Source organism: Myxine glutinosa, chromosome 2 (genome assembly GCF_964187855.1).
Source record: "Myxine glutinosa chromosome 2, kmMyxGlut1.1, whole genome shotgun sequence".
NCBI lineage: Eukaryota > Metazoa > Chordata > Myxini > Myxiniformes > Myxinidae > Myxine > Myxine glutinosa.
In genome coordinates, this window is record NC_136262.1 from 131,423,128 (window position 1) to 131,442,599 (window position 19,472).

A 19,472-nucleotide genomic window follows, 5' to 3' on the forward strand; every position below is an offset into this window, starting at 1 on the left:
CCTCCTTTACGTTCTGAGCCAGCACCTCCATCACAGCTACAAATAGTAATGGACTTAGTACCAACCCCTGATGCACTCCCACCTTCACCTCAAACTCACCACTGTTCCCGTGCTTCGTCCTTACTGCTGTGCGCGCTATTTTGTACATTGCCATCACGACTCTGATCAACCATTCCTCCACTCCTAACTTCCTCAATGCCCATGTCAATACTTTGCGTGGAACCCGATCGAATGCTTTCTCTAGATCAACAAACCCAAGAAACAACTTCTTCCTCTTCTCCATGTACTTCTCCTGCAACTGCCTCACAATGAAAAGCACGTCTGTCGTTCCTCTTCCTGGCATAAATCCAAACTGCATTTCGTCGATCTTCACCTTCTTCCTTATCCTCCTCTCCAACACCCTTTCCAATACCTTCATTCCATACTCCAATAACTTTATCGCTCGGTACGAGCCACACTCCAGAGGGTCACCTTTCCCCTTGTATAGAGGGACGAGGGTACTCAGTTCCCAATCCACTGGAATGCGGCCTTCTTTCACCACCAGATTACAGATCTGTGTCATTCTCTTCACACCCCAACTTCCTGCTGCCTTCAACATATCTCCCACAACTCCCGTCGGCCCTCCCGCTTTTCTACTCTTCATTGCTTTTATCGCTTCCTCAACTTCCTTCTCAGTTATCTTCTCTGCCGGTCCTAAAACTGGGTTACTCTCTATGTTGCCATCCCATTCATTCTCTGTATTCAACAGCATTTCCATATATCTTTTCCATCTTCCTTTAATTCCATCTGGGTCCACAATGATTTGTCCCACTTCATCCTTCAAGCAACTCACCCCCATAACATCACACCTCTCTTTCGCTATCTGCTTTGCAATCCTGAATACTGCTCTCTGACCCTCTTCCGAATCCAAGCGTTTTCCGAACATTTTCCTGCATGCCTCCTGCGCCTTTGCTACCTCTTTCTTTGCAGCCTTCTTGGCTGCCTTATAACTTTCATGCTCTGCTGTTTCTGCTCCCGTACCCTTCGCCTTCTGCCACTCCTTGAACTTCTTCCTCTTCTCGTCAATCCTCTTTCCAACTTCATCATCCCACCACCATGTTTCCGAGTGCCTCGGTGGTCCTTTTGTCCATCCACATACCTCACCAACGGCTCCCAACAGACTAGCTTTCATTGACATCCAACCACTTTCAAGCTCAACCACATCATACTCTACCCTACTCAGCCTCTCTTTTAATGCCTCCCTTACTGTCACCTCTTTCAACCTCCACACCTTCATTCTCGGTTGGTACTTCACCCGCCGAGCTGTCCTCTCACCTTTCACCCTTATGTCGCAGACAACCAAGTGGTGCTGTGAAACAGCCTCCTCCCCCGGAATCACCTTTGTGTCCCGGAGGTGCCCCCTATCTCGCCTACGCACCATCAGGTAGTCAACGGTTGTCGTCGACCCACCTGACGTGTATGTAACAAGCTTATTTGCTCTTTCTGGAACTGAGTATTACAAATCAACAAATCAGCTCCATCAGCAAACTCCAAAATCCTTTCACCTTCTCCATTTCTCACACCATATCCGTAATCCCCATGAACTCCCTCAAAACCATCCATACTCCTTCCCACATGTCCATTTAGGTCTCCTCCTACCACAACAACTTCCTCATCTTTCACGTTTTCCATCAGCTTCTCTATCGCACACCAGAACTTGTCCTTCTCTTCATCGCTCCGACCAACCTGTGGAGCATATCCCGAGATGACGTTCACCAAGAGCTTTCCAATCATCATTTTCACCATCATCAACCTATTACTCACTCTAGTCACACTCACCACACTGTCTACAAACTCCTCAGAAAACAGGACACCAACACCATTCACGCCCTCCGGGCACCCTTGCCACACAAACTTGTATTTCTGTCCCTGCCTACCCTTCACCATTCTCACACCACTTCCCTTCCATCTCGTCTCTTGCATGCAACATATGTCCACTCTTCTTCTGACCAATACTTCCACCACTTCTCCTGATCTCCCTGTCATTGTCCCTACATTCCATGTCCCAAACCTCAGAAATCGATCTCCACTTCGGGCTGTACCCTGCCCATATGTAGTTGTAATTGTCATGGTTCTCTTTTTGAGGCAATGTTTTTATGGCCGGATGCCCTTCCTGACGCCAACCCTCTTAGTCGTCTCTTACAACAAGCAGGGATACGGTGTACCTATTCTAATCCAGGGTACACACTGGGAAACGTTTAAAACATGGAAATTCGGGGGGGGGGGGGAGGGCGGGGTCAGCATCACGGCTGCGGTTTCAACATATTTAAATAATATTTAAACAAAACCATGAAAAATAATCTGGGAAAAGTCTCTAAGTTAGGACGTGGATTTGAGAAAGGAGCAGAGGTGGAAGAAAAAACGAGATATAGGGGGCGCGGCACAAGTCGAGACGAGGAGGAGAGCGAACAAGCACGTGTCTGGGAGGAGAGAAAGAATTCATAAAGAATATTTTATTGTTTTTTTTGGTCCTTTGTCCGTTTTTGTCCTTTTTTTTGGGTCCGTGTCCTTAATTATGAATCTTATATATATATATATATATATATATATATATATATATATATATATATATATATATACACACACACACACACACACACACACACACACACACACACACACACACACACACACACACACACACACACATACATACATACATGTATACCTTGACGTATTCTTGTGGTCATATATTTATATTCAAGCAAATACCACCCCCCGTCGCTTCGCTCACCGAGGGAGGGGAGGGAGAGAAAGAGAGAGGGGTAGGGAGAGAGGGGGAGAGAGAGAGAGAGAGAGAGAGAGAGGGGTGGGGGGGGGGGGATAGAGAGGGGAGAGAGAGGAAGGGGGGAGGGAATAAAGGAGGGGAGGGGAGGGGAGAGGGGTTGAGAGAGAAGAGGGATGGGGAGGCATTTATACAGTATAGTATCAGGTAAAGTCCCATATATGAGCACTTGTGAGTGGACCGTTGTGAGCGAAGAATCCGCATGGACGGCATGGGTCCATACTCCATATTAATCACATAACCAAACAAAAAGGCAACCCACAAAGTGCACCAAAACGACAACCACAAAGGTTTACTTTTAAATTGAGTTCTTTGAAAGTGGAATTCAAGTGGAAAATTAGCGAAATTCAATTCAAAAATTCAATTCAAGCTACCAATCTCACAAAATGTTGGATTTTGCCTTGACAGCTGGAACCAACATGGCAGAGTTCCAAATACGAGTTGTGATTTGACGTGGGACATTTTTTTCATATGTATCTATATATATATATTGATACAATGAAAGCAGATCACACAAATATGTGAAAGAATGCAATCTTGTGTTAAACAAAAATAAAAATTTCACAACATTTACAGCGGGCGGACCGGATGACACCGCAGGGCTGCACCGCAGGCATGTAGGGCCTGAACTTTGTGCTTTGGTCCATCGACCAGTTATTACAAAGGAGAATAGGATATATTTTTGGTTGTGTTTAGCAGAGTGACAGTGCGTGTCACCTATGGGTACTTTTGCCCTGCGAGGTGATTGCGGGCAGACCAAGATGGAAACCACCATCTTTTTTTTTTTTTTTGGAGGCTCCAGGCACGGACTATGTAGCCCTCATCAAGGCCGGGCCTTAAATAAAAGAGAAGAAAGGTATTTGATGAAAAGTGCATGGTGTTTGCGAGAAAGAGAGATTGAAGCTATCCCGGTAGCTGTAGTTTGAGTGAGACAGAAAGTAAGACTAGCAATCCTGACATGGAGAGTGTAAGATGGTTCCGGGCACCACTTTAACGCCCCTAAGTCAGGACGGTAGTACTGCCCTGGGCGGTTGCTGTCAACCACCTACTACCTAAAATTTTTGAGGCTTTGTTTTTGTCATGATGTGCACCCGGTTAATTATCTTAAAAAGGGGTGTTTAAATTTACACAAATACCCAGTTTTCATTCAGACACTCCCTTGGAGTTCTCTTATTATGCATGCAAAGTTTCGGGCCGCTAGGTTTCATGGTTTTAGAATTATGGAGGACACAAACACCACGGACATTTATTTATATGTATATATAAATATTTATATGTATATATTATATATATGATGCATTTGTGAGCATTAGATAATGTCAGGCAGGCTGTCTGGATGAAAGACATTTTAGCGTTAGTATAGTATTTCTGATGGTCACAATGTATTGCACGCTTAGTCAATCAGGAAGAATATCCATCACTTTGATTAGGGTTCAGTCTACGACACACAATTTTGCGATTCACCCTTAAAATATTCCAAAGCACCCACCTAAATATGATAACAGGAGCCCCTAGGCTCAGAAACGTTTCCCTGGAAAAATAAGTCGTTACCGAATACATGGAGCCTGTATTTGACAACGTGTTGGCTTTTCTGTTAATTGGCGTGCTAATGAACCACCATTTTTCGTGCAGATTTCCTGCCAATGTCATGCAGCAAACTGGGACGTAGGCATTCAGTGAAACATGATGGATCTGCCATCCAAAAAGCAGCTGACACTTTTTAAATAATTGAGATGCAAGGAACGTTTTAAAGCCAATACTTTCAAAGGCGTTATTTTGTGTGAAAACAGTAAGGTAATTGTAACGTAAATCTAATGGCATACAAGCAAATTACTGGATTTCCCTCTGGATAATTTTTCCGACGAATGGATATTTGAAATCGCGAATTCCCATTGGAATATTTCCTCTACTTACAATAATCATAATGTGCAGCAGCAACTAATATTGCAGTCGTCCCGCCACGTTACTTTGCTGTTTAAGAAGTCATCCTCTTGAGGCTTCTTTGCTGCATTGGTGACAACAATTTTTAATCAATAATTAAATTAAATATGGATTCTTGTTCTGTTTTGAGTGTTTTCTAATTCCTCATATTATAATATATACATGCCACAGACCATGCAAACACCAGTGTGCTATCATTCACAGAAAAGGCTCTGCGTTTCAGTCGGTTTTCCGTCCCGTCTTGTCCTGTCCTTGAGTACGTGTTTCATCCCATCCCACCATACTTTTTTTTCTTAGCAGCGACGCTGATAGGCAATACAGTATGTGCACAGAGATTGGTTTTTGCCATTCCCCAAGCCCATCACGCAAGCAACCAGAAAAAATGCCATAGTTGGACTAGTGCCAGAAGTACAAAGTCCAAGGTAATTTTGCTTCAATTACTGTTTTTACACCAGATGCAGCTGCAAACAACCTTCAGCCTGAATAAATTGACAACAACCAACTCCTGAATAAAACCCATCACGATGGTCGAGTAAACGCTATATCTTTGGAAGAAGGGATTGACATAGCCCATGAGAGACAAATCACTGTTCTGAAGCTCTGGGTGTAGAGAGTGATCAGGACTGGTAGATAAAGGTTTATGGAGTGGATGGTTCATTTTGAGGTTTTGTTCGATCCCTGAAGGATATTGGCCTGTCCGTTAGAAAATTGAGGATAGTGAAGTAGCTCGCAAAAATATCAGCCCTACTGTGAGGTTAGATAGGGCTGCCAGATATAAATTGTTTATTTGTATTCCTACATCTGTCAGTCCCAGATTCGATTATACTGAAATGTCATTTCCTCTTTCATTACTGTGATCAGCATCATCGGTTGTTTCGGCTTTAATCTAATACCCTATCGGCTTTTACGGATAAACGTAAATGACTTTCGTCTTTATTATATTATTTTTATCCTTATTTTAGTATTGTTTTGGTATTACTTACTTTTTAATGAAGATGATTGGTATTTTTATTTGGGCTGGCAGGATGGCATGGAGGTACACACACCTGCCTCTAACCTGTTTAGCCTGCGTTAGAATCCCAACCCAGTTATAAACTGTCATCCCGGTGTTTCACAGGCAAGGCGATTCATCAATGTATTCATCAATGTTCCTTAAGCCCCAGTCACACCGGGCCTGCGACCAGGTTACGACCTAGCTGCGACCGAAAATTTTGTGAATCGCGGGCAAATCGTAGAAAGAACGCGCGACTGGTCGCAGAGGTCGTGGGTGATCGCCAGAGCAAAATCAGTCGCAACAAGGTCGATGGTCATGTTCAAAACTTCTGACCTGCGATTCCAAATCGTAAGAGGTCGCAGACAGGTCTTACATGGTCGTACCACCAGTCGCGCATGGACGCACCACCAGTCGTGCATGATCGCGGGTCAAGTAGTCGCACGATTGGTCGTGCTACTGGTCCTGCCACCTGACGATTGGTGGTGCCACCTGTCGTTCAACCTCACGATCGGTAGTGCGAGCGTTCGCAGGTCGCCACGATTGATTGTCCGAGCGGTCGCAAGTCGCCACGATTGACCGTACGATTGGTCACTGATCGCCACCACTATTCGCACGATTACCTACGATTGATCTTGCGATCGATCTTCTCCAATCGTTGGTGATCGCACAACCACACGCACCACCAATAGTACGATGACCCCTAAGACCAATCGCTGTTTGTGATCGCAAATGGAGAGCGTGGCAAACATTGACGATTGGTCGTACCTCGGCCAGATTGCCATCAATCGCACGATCCAGAAATCGTACGATCCAGTGTGACTGAAGCCTAAGATGGACGTTAAACTGGGCGTCCTGTCAGCCAAACATTAGTTGGTGGTGGACGTTATAGATCCCACGGTGCTCTTTGCTAAGAGAAGACGAGCTATCACTGGCACCATGAACAAATTACAAAATTTCTGCTCCAACTACCTAGTCAAACGTCAGCCCTGGCTAGCCGGGTTCGTCAGACCGTCAGGCCTGCTTCTTAAATAAAGAAGAACGTTGTTTTTATTTCTGTCACTGTTTTCCTCTCGTTAGGCATTTTCCCATGCCATTTGTGGTTTGAATTCAAAAATTAAACTGGGTATGAAATTAGCCACTTGTGAAACTGGCCACCTGCCATTTTTGCACCAGCCCAACTTCTAGAAGGCCGTACTACTGAGGTTCAACAATACGTATATATCAAAAAATCAAAAATCATGAAAAAGCCAGGTTGTGTTTTGCTTAAATCTTTTATTTATGTGTATGAAGAATAATGAATATTGTAAAATTATATTTCAAAACAAATATTATGGAGGCACCCAGACTGTGACCCTACCGAGCCACCTGCGATACGAGAAGGGCACAGATGGCACGTCATGCTGTTTCGTGGTATAAAAGCCATATCAATACATTATGGATCTGATTGCAGCTACTGTTTACTTTGTGTGGAAGAACTTTTGTTTGCCCTCAAATCCCCACCGTGTGCTTTCTGCAGCACCTTTCCACAAACAAAAACTGTTGATCTTGATTTAGATCCAACAACGGTCTGTCAATTCATCATTTCTTGTCTCGGCCGATTTCTTCCTAATCTGTTCAAAACTCCTCCAGATTATTACCTCCGCCATCAAAGGTGGATGGAGGTTATGTTTTCACCCCTGTCTGTCTGTCCGTTTGTCTGTCTGTCTGTCCATTTGTGAACAAAATATCTCAAAAAATTGTCGACGGATTCAGACGACATTTGGCAGAGATGTAGCGTATGTGAGTGACACCGACGAACTGATTAGATTTTGGTGAAGATCCAGATTCGGATCCGGCCACTAGAATTTTAAAAGCGATTCTTCAACATTGGGCAATAGGGCCAAAAACGATACATAGCAGGATATCTCAAAAAGGTTATGGACGGATTTGGAGGAAACGTGGTGGACCAGTTGGGTGTCTGACAAGGACGATTCGATTCGATTTTGGTAAAGATCTGAATATAGATTCAGATATGAGAATTATTTAATTTTTAAAGTGATTCTTCACCATTGGGAGATATGGCCAAAAACGATACATGGCAGGACATCTCAAAAAGTTATCGATGGATTTGGACGAAACTTGGTGGACAGGTTGTGTGTGTGACGAGGAAGAATCGATTCAATTTTGATGAAGATCCGGATCCGGATCCAGCTAGTAAAAAATTTTAAGTGATTCTTCACCATTGAGTGATATGGTCAACCAGGCCGGAGGTATGCTCTCCACTGAGTGCCGTTATAGTTTTTTCTTTCTCCTACAATTTTCATTTACAGCTTGTTCCTCTATTTTCATCTCTTTCATTTTCTTTGTCTTCTATTGATAATTGCTTTGGTTCGGGAGAATCAAAAACTTTTTTAGCAAGGCCGGATTCGCATACGGACATGAACCAAAATCGAATCAGCTTGTTCTCGTCACCAAACCAACCCATCCATCAAATTTTGTCATAACTCGTCCACAACTTTTTGGAAAATCTTGCTATGTGTCGTTTTTGGCCCTATCCCTCAATGGTGAAGAATCGCTTAAGAAATTCTAGTATCCAGACCTGGATCCGGATCTTCACCAAAATGTAGTCATTTCATCCTCGTCACACACCCAACCTCTCCTCCAAGATTTGTCCGAATCCGTTCATAACTTTTTGAGATATCCTACTCACAAATAGACAAACAGGGATGAACACATAACCTGCTTCCACATTTTGTCATTGAGATCACAATAAACAAGTAAATATAAACAACATATGTTCATTGCTGAAAAAGCAGGAGCATTTCTGGAGTGGAATCCCAAGAATTGAACCCAAACTGTTGATTTGAAATAAAAGAGAGAACTGATATTACTGGATGTTTCCAACAATGACACCATGACTTCTTTTGAAGCAAATATGGCTGAGGATTCTGTAGTTACGGGTTTGTTTGCGTTTGGAGGATCAAAATGTTGATGCCATCTCGACAGGTTATTGAAGATTTATCGACGTTGGCCAGAAATATTTCCACCGTTTCAGGGAGCAGGCTCACCTTTTCTATGAAGCAGCTTGCAAAGGCAAGAAAAGGGACACAAGGAAGTTTCACCTGGTCGTTTCTATGAGAATATGGTCCATTTTGAAAGAAATTCATTTGAATGCCAAGTTATTGGGTAAGGCTTGTAGTTTAACAGAAAAACTTAGCTCCGACTCACTAACTCAACTCACAACGAAATGTTAACTTGCAATGCCAAATAACAAGAGCAACATCAATACAAATACGCTAAAAAAGAATCCCAGAGCTAAACTTTTCTCCAATCGCAGGAATGACCATAACCAGAACATACAAGTATATAAGGGGTAAAGAACATGTTAAGACTAGTGTGGGCCCATTGAGGACAGGGAGAACGGTTAGTGAGGAAAGTGAGATTGCAGGCTTATTAAACAGGTATTTTGTTTCAACATTTACACAAGAACAGAGTCACAATTGCCAAAAGCTGAGATTATCCATCAAGGAGGCAAGGAAAGACTTTTATAGAAGATCCAGGTTGGAGCGGAGGAAGTAAAGAAACTGCTGGAAAATCTAAGAGGAGATAAAGCTCAGGGGCCAGATAATACGCACATGAGAGTTTTGAGGGAAGTGGCTGAGCAGGTAAGGGAGATGTTAACGGATATATTTAATAGTTCACTGAAGTCAGGACAGGTAGCGGAAGATTGGAGAGTAGATCCAGAGAGGAATTGGGGAAGTATACACCTGTTAATTTGATTTCAGTTGTGAGGGAAGTTGTTGGAGACATGAATTAGGGACCAGATGAGGAAACATTTAAATAAATATAAACGAATTAAAAGCAGTCAGCTTGGGTTTACCAAAGGTAGGACTTGTCTCACAAATCTGATAGAGTTATATGAAGCAGTTTCTGATTGGGTGGATGAGGGAATGGCAGTGGACATAGTATAGCTAGACTTTAAGAATGCAGTTGATTAGGTACCACCAAGGAGGTTGTTAGCCAAGGTGAAGGCTTGCGGAGTGGCTGGTCAGGTAGCTAACTGGATTGGATACTGGCTTTGTGAGTGGAAGGATGTAAGTAGTGGGGTCGCTCAGGGGTCAGTACTGGGACCATTATTGTTCATAATTTACATAAATTATTTGGAGAGTGGGTTGAAGAATAGGCTTGTCAAATTTGCAGGTGACGCCAAACTTTAAGGTAAGGTAGATAGCAGAGGGGGTAGTGATCAGATTCAGGAAAGTCTCGATACTTTAATAGATTGGGCAAAAGATTGGCAGATGAAATTTAACCTAACAAGTAAGTGTAAGGTGCTGAGGATGGGTACGAATAATGAAAATAGAGACCCTAACCCATATTCCCAATGAAATTATGTCATTAGCCTTGATGGATTCATTACCCTGTGCACGAAGCAAAGAGTGCGGTTAAACAATTTGTTCATGCTGTCTGTCTGTCTACAGACGTCGTCTGTCTATCTACATTAAGAAACAGACTCAATTGCAAACTGATGCTTTTAGACATTGAAAGGCTTTATTTAGAACAGCACAACTAAAGAATTGAGCTACATTACATTTATAGATGAAGATCTTTTCAGAACCAGCTCCTTATTGTTGATGATGAATTTCCAGGCTGATGAGCGAGAAGTAATACAAGGTGTAAACTCGGATTGGGAGTAGATTAAGACTGTATGTACCATAACGTCATTCATTCTGCTCAGCACAAAATTCTCCTTTGTCATATTTTGCTGTTTGCAGGCCATGAGCCAAGCCAGTGGACCTTGCTTTGGACGAGAGGCTGCCATGGGTTTCCCTCGGATGCTGCCAGTGACAAGCATGGCTCAAAGAACACTACTCGACCACCACGGCCCACTGTCAACCATTAACCAGTCTCATCTCGGGCTCGCTGCACGCACTGTGTCTGTGACATACGGGTCACCATCTCCACCTGGTAGCAAGTCAGCAACGCCATCTCCTACAAGCTCCGCAAATGATGAGGAGGGAGATGATACGAGTCGGGTGCAGACCTCCTCTTCTTGCCATTTCCTTTTAACCCCCATCCTCATTTAACACAATATAACAATAATATATAAAATTCTTCACATTCATTAACACATTTAATTTAATTTTTCAATTTATCATTGTTTCTGAGTACCTTTTGAATCCATTGTGCTATGTTTGTAAATTATACAATGTATCAGCATTACAGGATCAAAACACCTTCATATTCATTTAAATAGTTTGCAGTGTAGCTAGTTGCGAGCATCAGGCATGGCCAGGCAGTTCGTGAAAGACTTGGGCCAAAAACTTCCCCTGGCCAAACCGACTAAACAAGGGAATAATTGTGCCCTTTAAAGAAGAAGAAGAAGAACCAGTGTAGTTACTTTACATCAACGCTTCTTCTCCCCTGCTACCAACCAACTCCCACTCCCCCCACCCCTTCGAAAAATGGAGTAATTTGGATCTGCCGTCTTATATTCAATATCCTACAACTTATATTTTGTTAAATTAATTATTGCTCCCATGATTATGACTGACACGTTGCAAACATCTGCCACTCATCAATATCCATTTTTTGATGGAGGTCTGTAGTCAGGTCATACCATAAGCAGGGCTCGACATTAGTGGGCGTCTGGGTACCCGAGGTCCCTAATTTTAACGTCGGGCACCCACATTTTACAAGTTGTCTGGTTTTGGATATCGGGCACCCTCAAAATCACATAATGAACCTCAATCTTGACCACAAATTTATGATCGGACCTCCAAGGTTTTTTTTAATCCACTCCGTACGATGAGACATCGCCAAATTTAGAGGTATTATTAATAATTCTCAGGTGCACTACATTTGCATGTTATCTGCAGGAAGATACAGCAAACTTGCAAATACATGAACCAAGATGTGAAAACGATTGGTTGATTTCGATTCACAATATTTGACAATCACCTCTGAGCTCTATGCAAAAGAACGTACATTCTTAAGATAAGTGTTTGCATAAATATCCATTTTGTCAAAGTTGAATATTTTAGAAAATAAGCTTTATTTTTCCTTTTGTTTTTATTAGGTTTTTTTTCGGGCAACCAAATTTGACTTTGGAAAACCAAAAAAAAAACAATTACAATCGATGGATGGAGGACACACTACAAAGTTTGATATGGGGCCCTGCCTTAAATCAGGAGTTTCGATACCTGATGCACACCTTCGTATGAATGTGCGTATTTGGGAGGGTTCTTTTCAGGTGCTGTTCCAATATTATTTTGTAATATTGTGCCACAGACAGGGTGATTCATCAATTTGTGTGTCGTACCTTGGATGGACGATAAACTGGATGTGCCGTCTGCCGGCATTAGTTGGTGGGCGTTAAAGATCCCACGGTGTCATTTTGCAAATAGAAGGCAAGCTATCGCTGGTGTAGGAGGATAGAATCACTCCCCAGGATAAATTCACTCTAGAGTGGTTTTATCCTAGGATGACATCACTCCCCCTAGGATTTTAACACTCCCCCTTGCAGGATCAAATGACTCCCCAGGATTATAACACTCCCCCTATATATTTTGTGATTAAAACAATATTTTTTGCATGCTAATGACATACAACCATGACAAAGTTGATGAATAAGAACATAAAATGATAAATGAATTGATAAACAGGGCAGAATGATGACCTTTGTAAACGTCTCTCCCTAAAAATAAAAATACAATGTTTTTCGCATCCGTGTATTAAACTGGGTAAATGAAATAAAGAAAAGTATAAATTTAACATTCAAATAACTATATATTTTGATATTAGAGCATTCGCAGTAATCATTACGATACATTTATGATGTTTTATACTGAAAGGATATTTTCATTTCAACATATACAGTAATATGTCATTTTAAGTTACGTTCTATAACTTTACTGCACTTTTAAGAAATATTAAATACGGGTTTTAAAATGTTACTCAAATGTTTGTATATTGGCAAAGGTGTGTTCAGGTACCGATAACCAGGAAACAAGCGCTTCTGAGCAGTTCCGAGAACTGGATATAGGCGCCATATAAATGTATAGTATAATAATATTCACATATTTCACAAAATAAAATAACTAACAAAAAATAACAAATTAACAAAATAAAGTAAATAAAGTAACAACTAACTAACTTTAAAAATAACTAAAATACACAGTAAAAGCTTTGTTGTCTACGATATCTAACATCCTGTGAGTTATATTTCCAAAGTAACTAAATATATCTTTCCATTCTTTCTGGGGGATTGACTTTATCCTAAAGGGGAGTGCTTTGATCCTGGAGGGAGTGTGTTGATCCTGACAGGGGGAGTGATTCTGTCCGAGGATAATTACACTCTAGAGTGTGCTAGTCCTAGGATTAGTTCACTCTGGAGTGATTTTATCCTAGGATAATTACACTCTAGAGTGAGATTTTAGGGGAGTGAGAGAATCCTGCTACAGTACCTGAGCATAACCTGAGTATGTTACAATTGTTCAAATCTGGTTGAGGTCAAGATTCACCCATTCATTTGCTATCCTTGTTGCTGTTCCCTCTGTCAGGGTGGTGGTGGTGGTGGTGGTGGTGGTGAGAAGCGTCCAGCTCCTGATTCCGTGAAAAAGCCGAAGACTCCAAAAAAAAAAAAGAAGAAAGATCCAAATGAGCCACAAAAACCAGTTTCCGCATATGCACTGTTCTTCCGAGACACACAGGCCGCCATTAAGGGCCAGAACCCGAACGCAACCTTTGGGGAGGTGTCAAAGATTGTTGCTTCAATGTGGGATGGTCTCGCTGAAGAACAGAAGCAAGTAGGTGGTTAGGATGGTAGAAACCTGAAATGAATAAACATAAATACTCGATGTTGTGTTCCTGTTCTGGTGTTTTTTGAGAGCTACATTGTTCTTATTTATGTCTGCAGGCATACAAACGACGAACGGAAGCTGCCAAAAAGGAGTACCTAAAAGCCCTAGCAGCCTATCGAGCAAGCCTTGTGTCTAAGGTGAGGTGGAATTGATGAGGTGGCACAATGTGAGATCTTACTTCTTTCTGTTTGCATTCAATTCATACTCACTTATTTTCAAATGGTACACCTCTCTCCTCGTTACACCATTTCCCTCTAAGTCGGGTTCCGCTGCTCATATGTGTGTGCACATTTGGTAAAATTCTTTCACAAACTGGTTGGCCAGGACTGACATTCGTCTGAAGCTAACAGGTCACCTGCTCTTCACAAAAGACACCTTGAGATCTTTAACGTCCACCAATTAATTTTAGAAGATGGGCCCCTAGCTTAACGTCCACCCGAGGGACGGTGGACCTTTGAATGCGAGGCCCTGCCCTTCGCAGCACCAATAATCCAACAGTTTATTGATATGTTGAAAATCAAACCCTCAGACTAAACCACTCAAAGGTTGGTGCAATACCTCTGTACTTCCTGTAAGATCTACAAGATGGTTTAATGAGGTTGTTATTTGGTGACGTAACTTGTTTCTGTAGTTCTACCAATTGACATTTTTACAGTAGTCTTACTGGAACTTTTCTCATTTAAATATGTTTTCCCTCAGTCGTACCCTGAACCTGGAGACAACCAGTCACCACGCCTGACCCTTGGTGGCATACCACAACCCGGAATGTCACCACCGTTTACCATGCCGGCTGCTCCTATGTCACAGTCTTCTGCCTCATTGGCCTCACATTTGCCTCTTGGTCCACGATCCATGGCTCCAAAGCTTTCTGGGCCTGTTTCTACAATGGCATTGGCGTTGGCACAACCATCGCATCAGATAAGCCCTCCAAGGGGCATTTCTGCTCAACTAATGAGCCAAGGAATGGCAATGACCCAAGCACCACCGCATCCAATGAGTTTGCAGCACCTGCATTCATCACAGCCAATGGCACTGCAGCAGCTGCATGGCCAACCAATTATGAGCCAGCAAGAGCTAGTGCAACAATCGCATCAGTCTCTGCAAGGAGGACCACATCACCAAACGCAACCAATGATGGTGTTCAGCCGACAGATGTTGGGAAGTCCAATACCATCGCCCCACGGCTTCTCGCCAGCATTGAGCACACAACAGGGGATGCGGTGTGAAGGGCTTGGCCCAGAGCAAATGCCACAACCAATGGGAACATCAGTGCAATCGGTGAGGTGTTAGTTATTAATGTCATCATTTGGGGGACCTACACATACTTTAAAATTGCTGTTTATTTCTGTTTCCATTTAACCCATCATCAACCATCTTATATCTTTGTCTTTTAATGGACATGAAGCTTTACTTAAACTAACATTGAGAATCTATTGATCTTTACTTACTTCTTTACTGTGGCAACTCAAAACAACTTGTTCTCCTCTCATTCCTCTCCACCTCCCCCCACTCACCTTTCCTCCTCCCCCACCATCCCTCCTCATTCTTCCCTCCTCCTCATGAAAAGGTGTTGTCTTATTGCCAACACTACCTTTTCTGGTGTAATCAATTAATGGAAACAACCACACCCCCAAATATATTATTGTTATTTAAAACTCGCAAAAGTTGAGTCGCTTCGTGTCGGGAATATGAAGAGAGGAAGAGAGAGAGGGGAGAAGGAGTGTGGCGGAGGGAGGGAGAAATGAGGGGAGGGGCAGGGAGGGAAGAGAAAGGGAAGGGGAGATGGGGAGGGAATATGCAGGGCAGGAAAAGGGGGAGGGGGCGGGAAGAAGGTAAAGAAGGGAAGTGGGTGAAGGGAGGGAAGAGGTGGGGGAGAGTAAGGGGAATGAGGGAGAGGTTAGGAGGAGAGGAGGAAGGGGGAGAGACAGAGGGGTAGGGGAAACACAAAATATGAGGGGGAGACACAGAGAGGGGTGGGGTGGAGACACAGAGAGGGGTGGGGGGAGAGACACAGACAGGGGAGGGGAAGAGACACAGAGAGGGGAGGGGGGGGGGGAAGTAGGAGAAACCAATCCAATCCAATCATTCAGAGAAATCAATTAATGGAAATAAAACCACTGTCCCAAATATATTATTGTTATTTAAAATACTAGGGCATTGCCCGTACTATATCTATATCTAAAATTATATCCCCCCCCTCTATTTACATGAAATGGTTTGGTCCAAAGCGAACGGCTTGCGAGTACGGTGACAATCCCCCCCCTCTATTTACATGCAATGGTTTGGTCCAAAGCGAACGGCTTCCGGAGTTTGGTAAAGAAATCGCCATCGCGTGCACAAACGCGCAGGAAAGCGAATGAATCGCAAATTCGGTTTTATTAGTTTTAAAACATAGTTTAACGCCAACATAGTTTGCAAACGTGAAATAAATGAATACGCTCTCAAATGTGCCATCCGAGGCAGAGTGTGTCCTCCACGTTCGGCACACGCGATCGTTCGCTGCTCTCTGATTGGTTGAATCGTTTTTTGGACATAGCTCGGTAAGTAATTGTCCGATTAATATGAAACCTTGAAAAGGCACATCCTCGGGTCCCCAGCAATATACCTGGCAAGTTTCAAGTATATCGGACCCGTGGTTGTCGAGAAACAGCGGTCACAGACAAACAAACAAACGTACAAACGTACAGACGTACAGAGATTACTGGAATTATAGATAGATACCTAATAAGATTATTTTTGAATGCAGAGATTCATGCTCATAGATGTGCTAGACGGTAAAGGGTGAGAGGCCAATGCACTGACAATTAGACAGTGATGAACAAGCAGGAAAATGGCACAAATAGGAGAACGACAGACACGCCGGTTAGATAACAAATAGTAACACAGACATACAGTCGGGTAGCATAACAGAGAAAGAGGATGGGTCAATGAAGCTGCACTTATAGGATAACTGAGAATATAGGGTGCAGACAGAGAAAGTATAAAGAACAAAGTGCAAGGCATCAAAGATAGAAAAGCAATCATTACTGGATGAGAATAAGAGACGACAGGAGACGGCTTTGGGTCACCACGTTAAAGGACTAGATCTCAAATTAAAATGTAGAAATCGTCTTGCTGGGGAAAACCAGTGTTCATACTTTTGCTCCAAGGAAAGGTTGAGGTCTGAAACGTCAGCTTCTCATTGCTTCACACGGCAGTTAGCATATCTCCTCCGACGTCCTGTTGATTTCATCCATTATAGTCTACAGATATAAAAGTAAAATTGGATTGACAGAGGGAGGCAATTCCTGAGAAGAGAGAAGAGGATCGCTGTTGAGAAGTGACCGAAGAATTACCAGGGGTAACCAAGATATGGTTTTTTCTGGTTCAAGTGCATGCTTCTTGGCAGGGCTAGAGAGGGACAAAGGAGGTATCTGAGAATTTGCAAGTTTTGGCATTTAGCTACACATTAAACAGCTGGCACCATTGCCCGTTTAAAGGCCAGGGGTAAAGATTCCGTTCCATACCAAACGGCTGTACGTTAATACAGAAGGGAGAACTTGCGTCAAAATGGCTACGCGCGATGATAAACACGATGCGGTTGCTGTTTTTCACGACGAGACCACACCCGAATCAATCGATTGTCCAGGAAGTGGAATATTTGAGTGCACAGTTGGGGAAGATTTCTGCAAGCCCTGAATCTCTATATACTCACTTCAACAACAACAAAAAAAGAGATCGGAACTTCGAGGGTCATCCAAGGCGCATGCACATCCATGTTTCCCAAACCGATGCCAGAAATGAAGATATATTTACAGACATTTGGGCTTGTGGGGAAAACATGATAACCCGCCCGCACGCCGCACAAAACATGGTAACCCGCCCGCACGGAGCACAAACCATGGTAACCGCCCGCACGCCGCACAAAACATGGTAACCCGCCCGCACGGAGCACAAAACATGGTAACCCACCCGCACGCCGCACAAAACATGGTAACCCGCCCGCACGGAGCACAAAACATGGTAACCCGCCCGCACGGAGCACAAAACATGGTAACCCACCCGCACGGAGCACCAAACATGGTAACCCGCCCGCACGGAGCACAAAACATGGTAACCCGCCCGCACGGAGCACAAAACATGGTAACCCGCCCGCACGGGGCACAAAACATGGTAAGCCGCCCGCACGGGGCACAAAACATGGTAACCCGCCCGCACGCCGCACAAAACATGGTAACCCGCCCGCACGGGGCACAAAACATGGTAACCCGCCCGCACGGGGCACAAAACATGGTAACCCGCCCGCACGCCGCACAAAACATGGTAACCCGCCCGCACGGCCGGGCACAAAACATGGTAACCCGCCCGCACGGGGCACAAAACATGGTAACCCGCCCGCACGGAGCACAAAACATGGTAACCCGCCCGCACGGAGCACAAAACATGGTAACCCGCCCGCACGGAGCAGTTTGTGTGCTTCAGCAGAAATGAGGTCTTCTTTTTCTTTTTCTGTCGGCAAATTAATGTCGTTACATTCTGAATGTAATAAAATGTCTGCCCGTCAGAATAATGAAAAGGAACATAAATGTTGCTTCCAAATTTATGACTTTGCTTTCCCTTTAGACCAGAGAAGAGTTACGGGTTATGGCACACACGTATGATGATCATCAAATGGTCTCTTAAAGTACCGTACCTGTGTTTTCTCGTTCATAACTCCGGTTTGGTCACTTCATGATCCGTTTTTTGGGAGATTTTTGTTTTTATTTAAAAAAAAATCGATGACATAAACAACACAAAATCTGATATTAAATAATCAACCCAAAAATGCATAATCGCATCGATACCCCATGTGCATGAAGTGAAAAGCGGGGTTAACCAATAATTGGTTCACTTCCGTCTGTCTTTCTGTCTACAAATGTCCACGTATGGTCGAGGAGCGATTTATTCAAATTTAACGTTATATTGTCAACATGAATCGGAACACGAATCGGAAAATGAACCTGCAGTTTAGCAGTACTGTGGTGCTGAATTCGTCCCGATCGTACATGTGCAGAGAGGAGCGAGATAAGTTTTGTACTCTGTCTGTCTGGCAGTCAAACAATAAAGTAACATGTTAAATAAGGTGGTGTAAAAGACGCTGCATCAATGGCGGTAAACCTCCGGATTTTTTTTTTTTTTTTTTACAAACTTTAAAATCTTTATTTTAATTCCATTGAATTATATACTTTGGCGCTCTAGAACACAAATCACCTTATTCACACTTTTTTAAAAACCTTCCGTTTAGCAGTACCTCGACGAAATATTACGGCATTTACCATAATCTTGACCAATCACATTTTCACCTCAGAGACCCTGCCCATATCCTTATTTCTCAAGACTGCGTGGGGTAATGTGTTCGATGAACTCTCTAGGAATCTAGATGTTAATAGCAGTTGGTTTACAGTCAGCCAAACAATCGTACTCTTTCGGGTTTATTTGCTGTCCCGCATGTTTGCATGCCCACAAAGCTAATAACTAATTTGGATGAAGAGATGATATTTAGTCACTTATTCAGATGCAGGGATTTTGGAAACATATTTGGCTTTGGTACTCTATTTATTAGGTAAGCAGGGGTGAGGGAAAACCAGTGTGTACATGATGTGTACAGGCTGGAAGGGGATTGGGAGGACGTCGCAACCGTTTTTACATTTTTTTTTGTAATATTTTTCCAATAATTTTGCTGTTTTCAACTGTTTATCTTTACTATAATTAATGGACCAGTGTGTGTTTGTGTGTGTGTGTGTGTTTGTGTTTGTCGTTGATTGTTATCTCCATTTGTGGGTTTCAGGAGGTCGAACGGAGTCCTCCCAGGACCCAATGTGTGTGTGTGTGTGTGTGTGTGTGTGTGTGTGTGTGT

The 19,472-nt window shown here is 43.1% G+C and overlaps 1 protein-coding gene across 4 annotated transcripts in view; it reads left to right on the forward strand.

Annotated features, from left to right (window-relative positions):
* LOC137421248 (TOX high mobility group box family member 3) overlaps positions 1-19,472 on the forward strand; it is a 231,009-nt gene that overhangs the window by 189,752 nt on the left and 21,785 nt on the right. For 3 of the 4 annotated variants that reach the window (XM_068107118.2, XM_068107119.2, XM_078771667.1), the window contains 4 exons: positions 10,511-10,771; positions 13,298-13,543; positions 13,654-13,734; positions 14,297-14,875. In XM_068107118.2, coding sequence (XP_067963219.1) covers positions 10,511-10,771; positions 13,298-13,543; positions 13,654-13,734; positions 14,297-14,875 — 1,167 coding nt within the window. Of the gene's footprint in view, positions 1-10,510; positions 10,772-11,814; positions 11,962-13,297; positions 13,544-13,653; positions 13,735-14,296; positions 14,876-19,472 lie in introns of all 4 variants that reach the window. The other variant, XM_078771666.1, reaches the window with a different exon arrangement.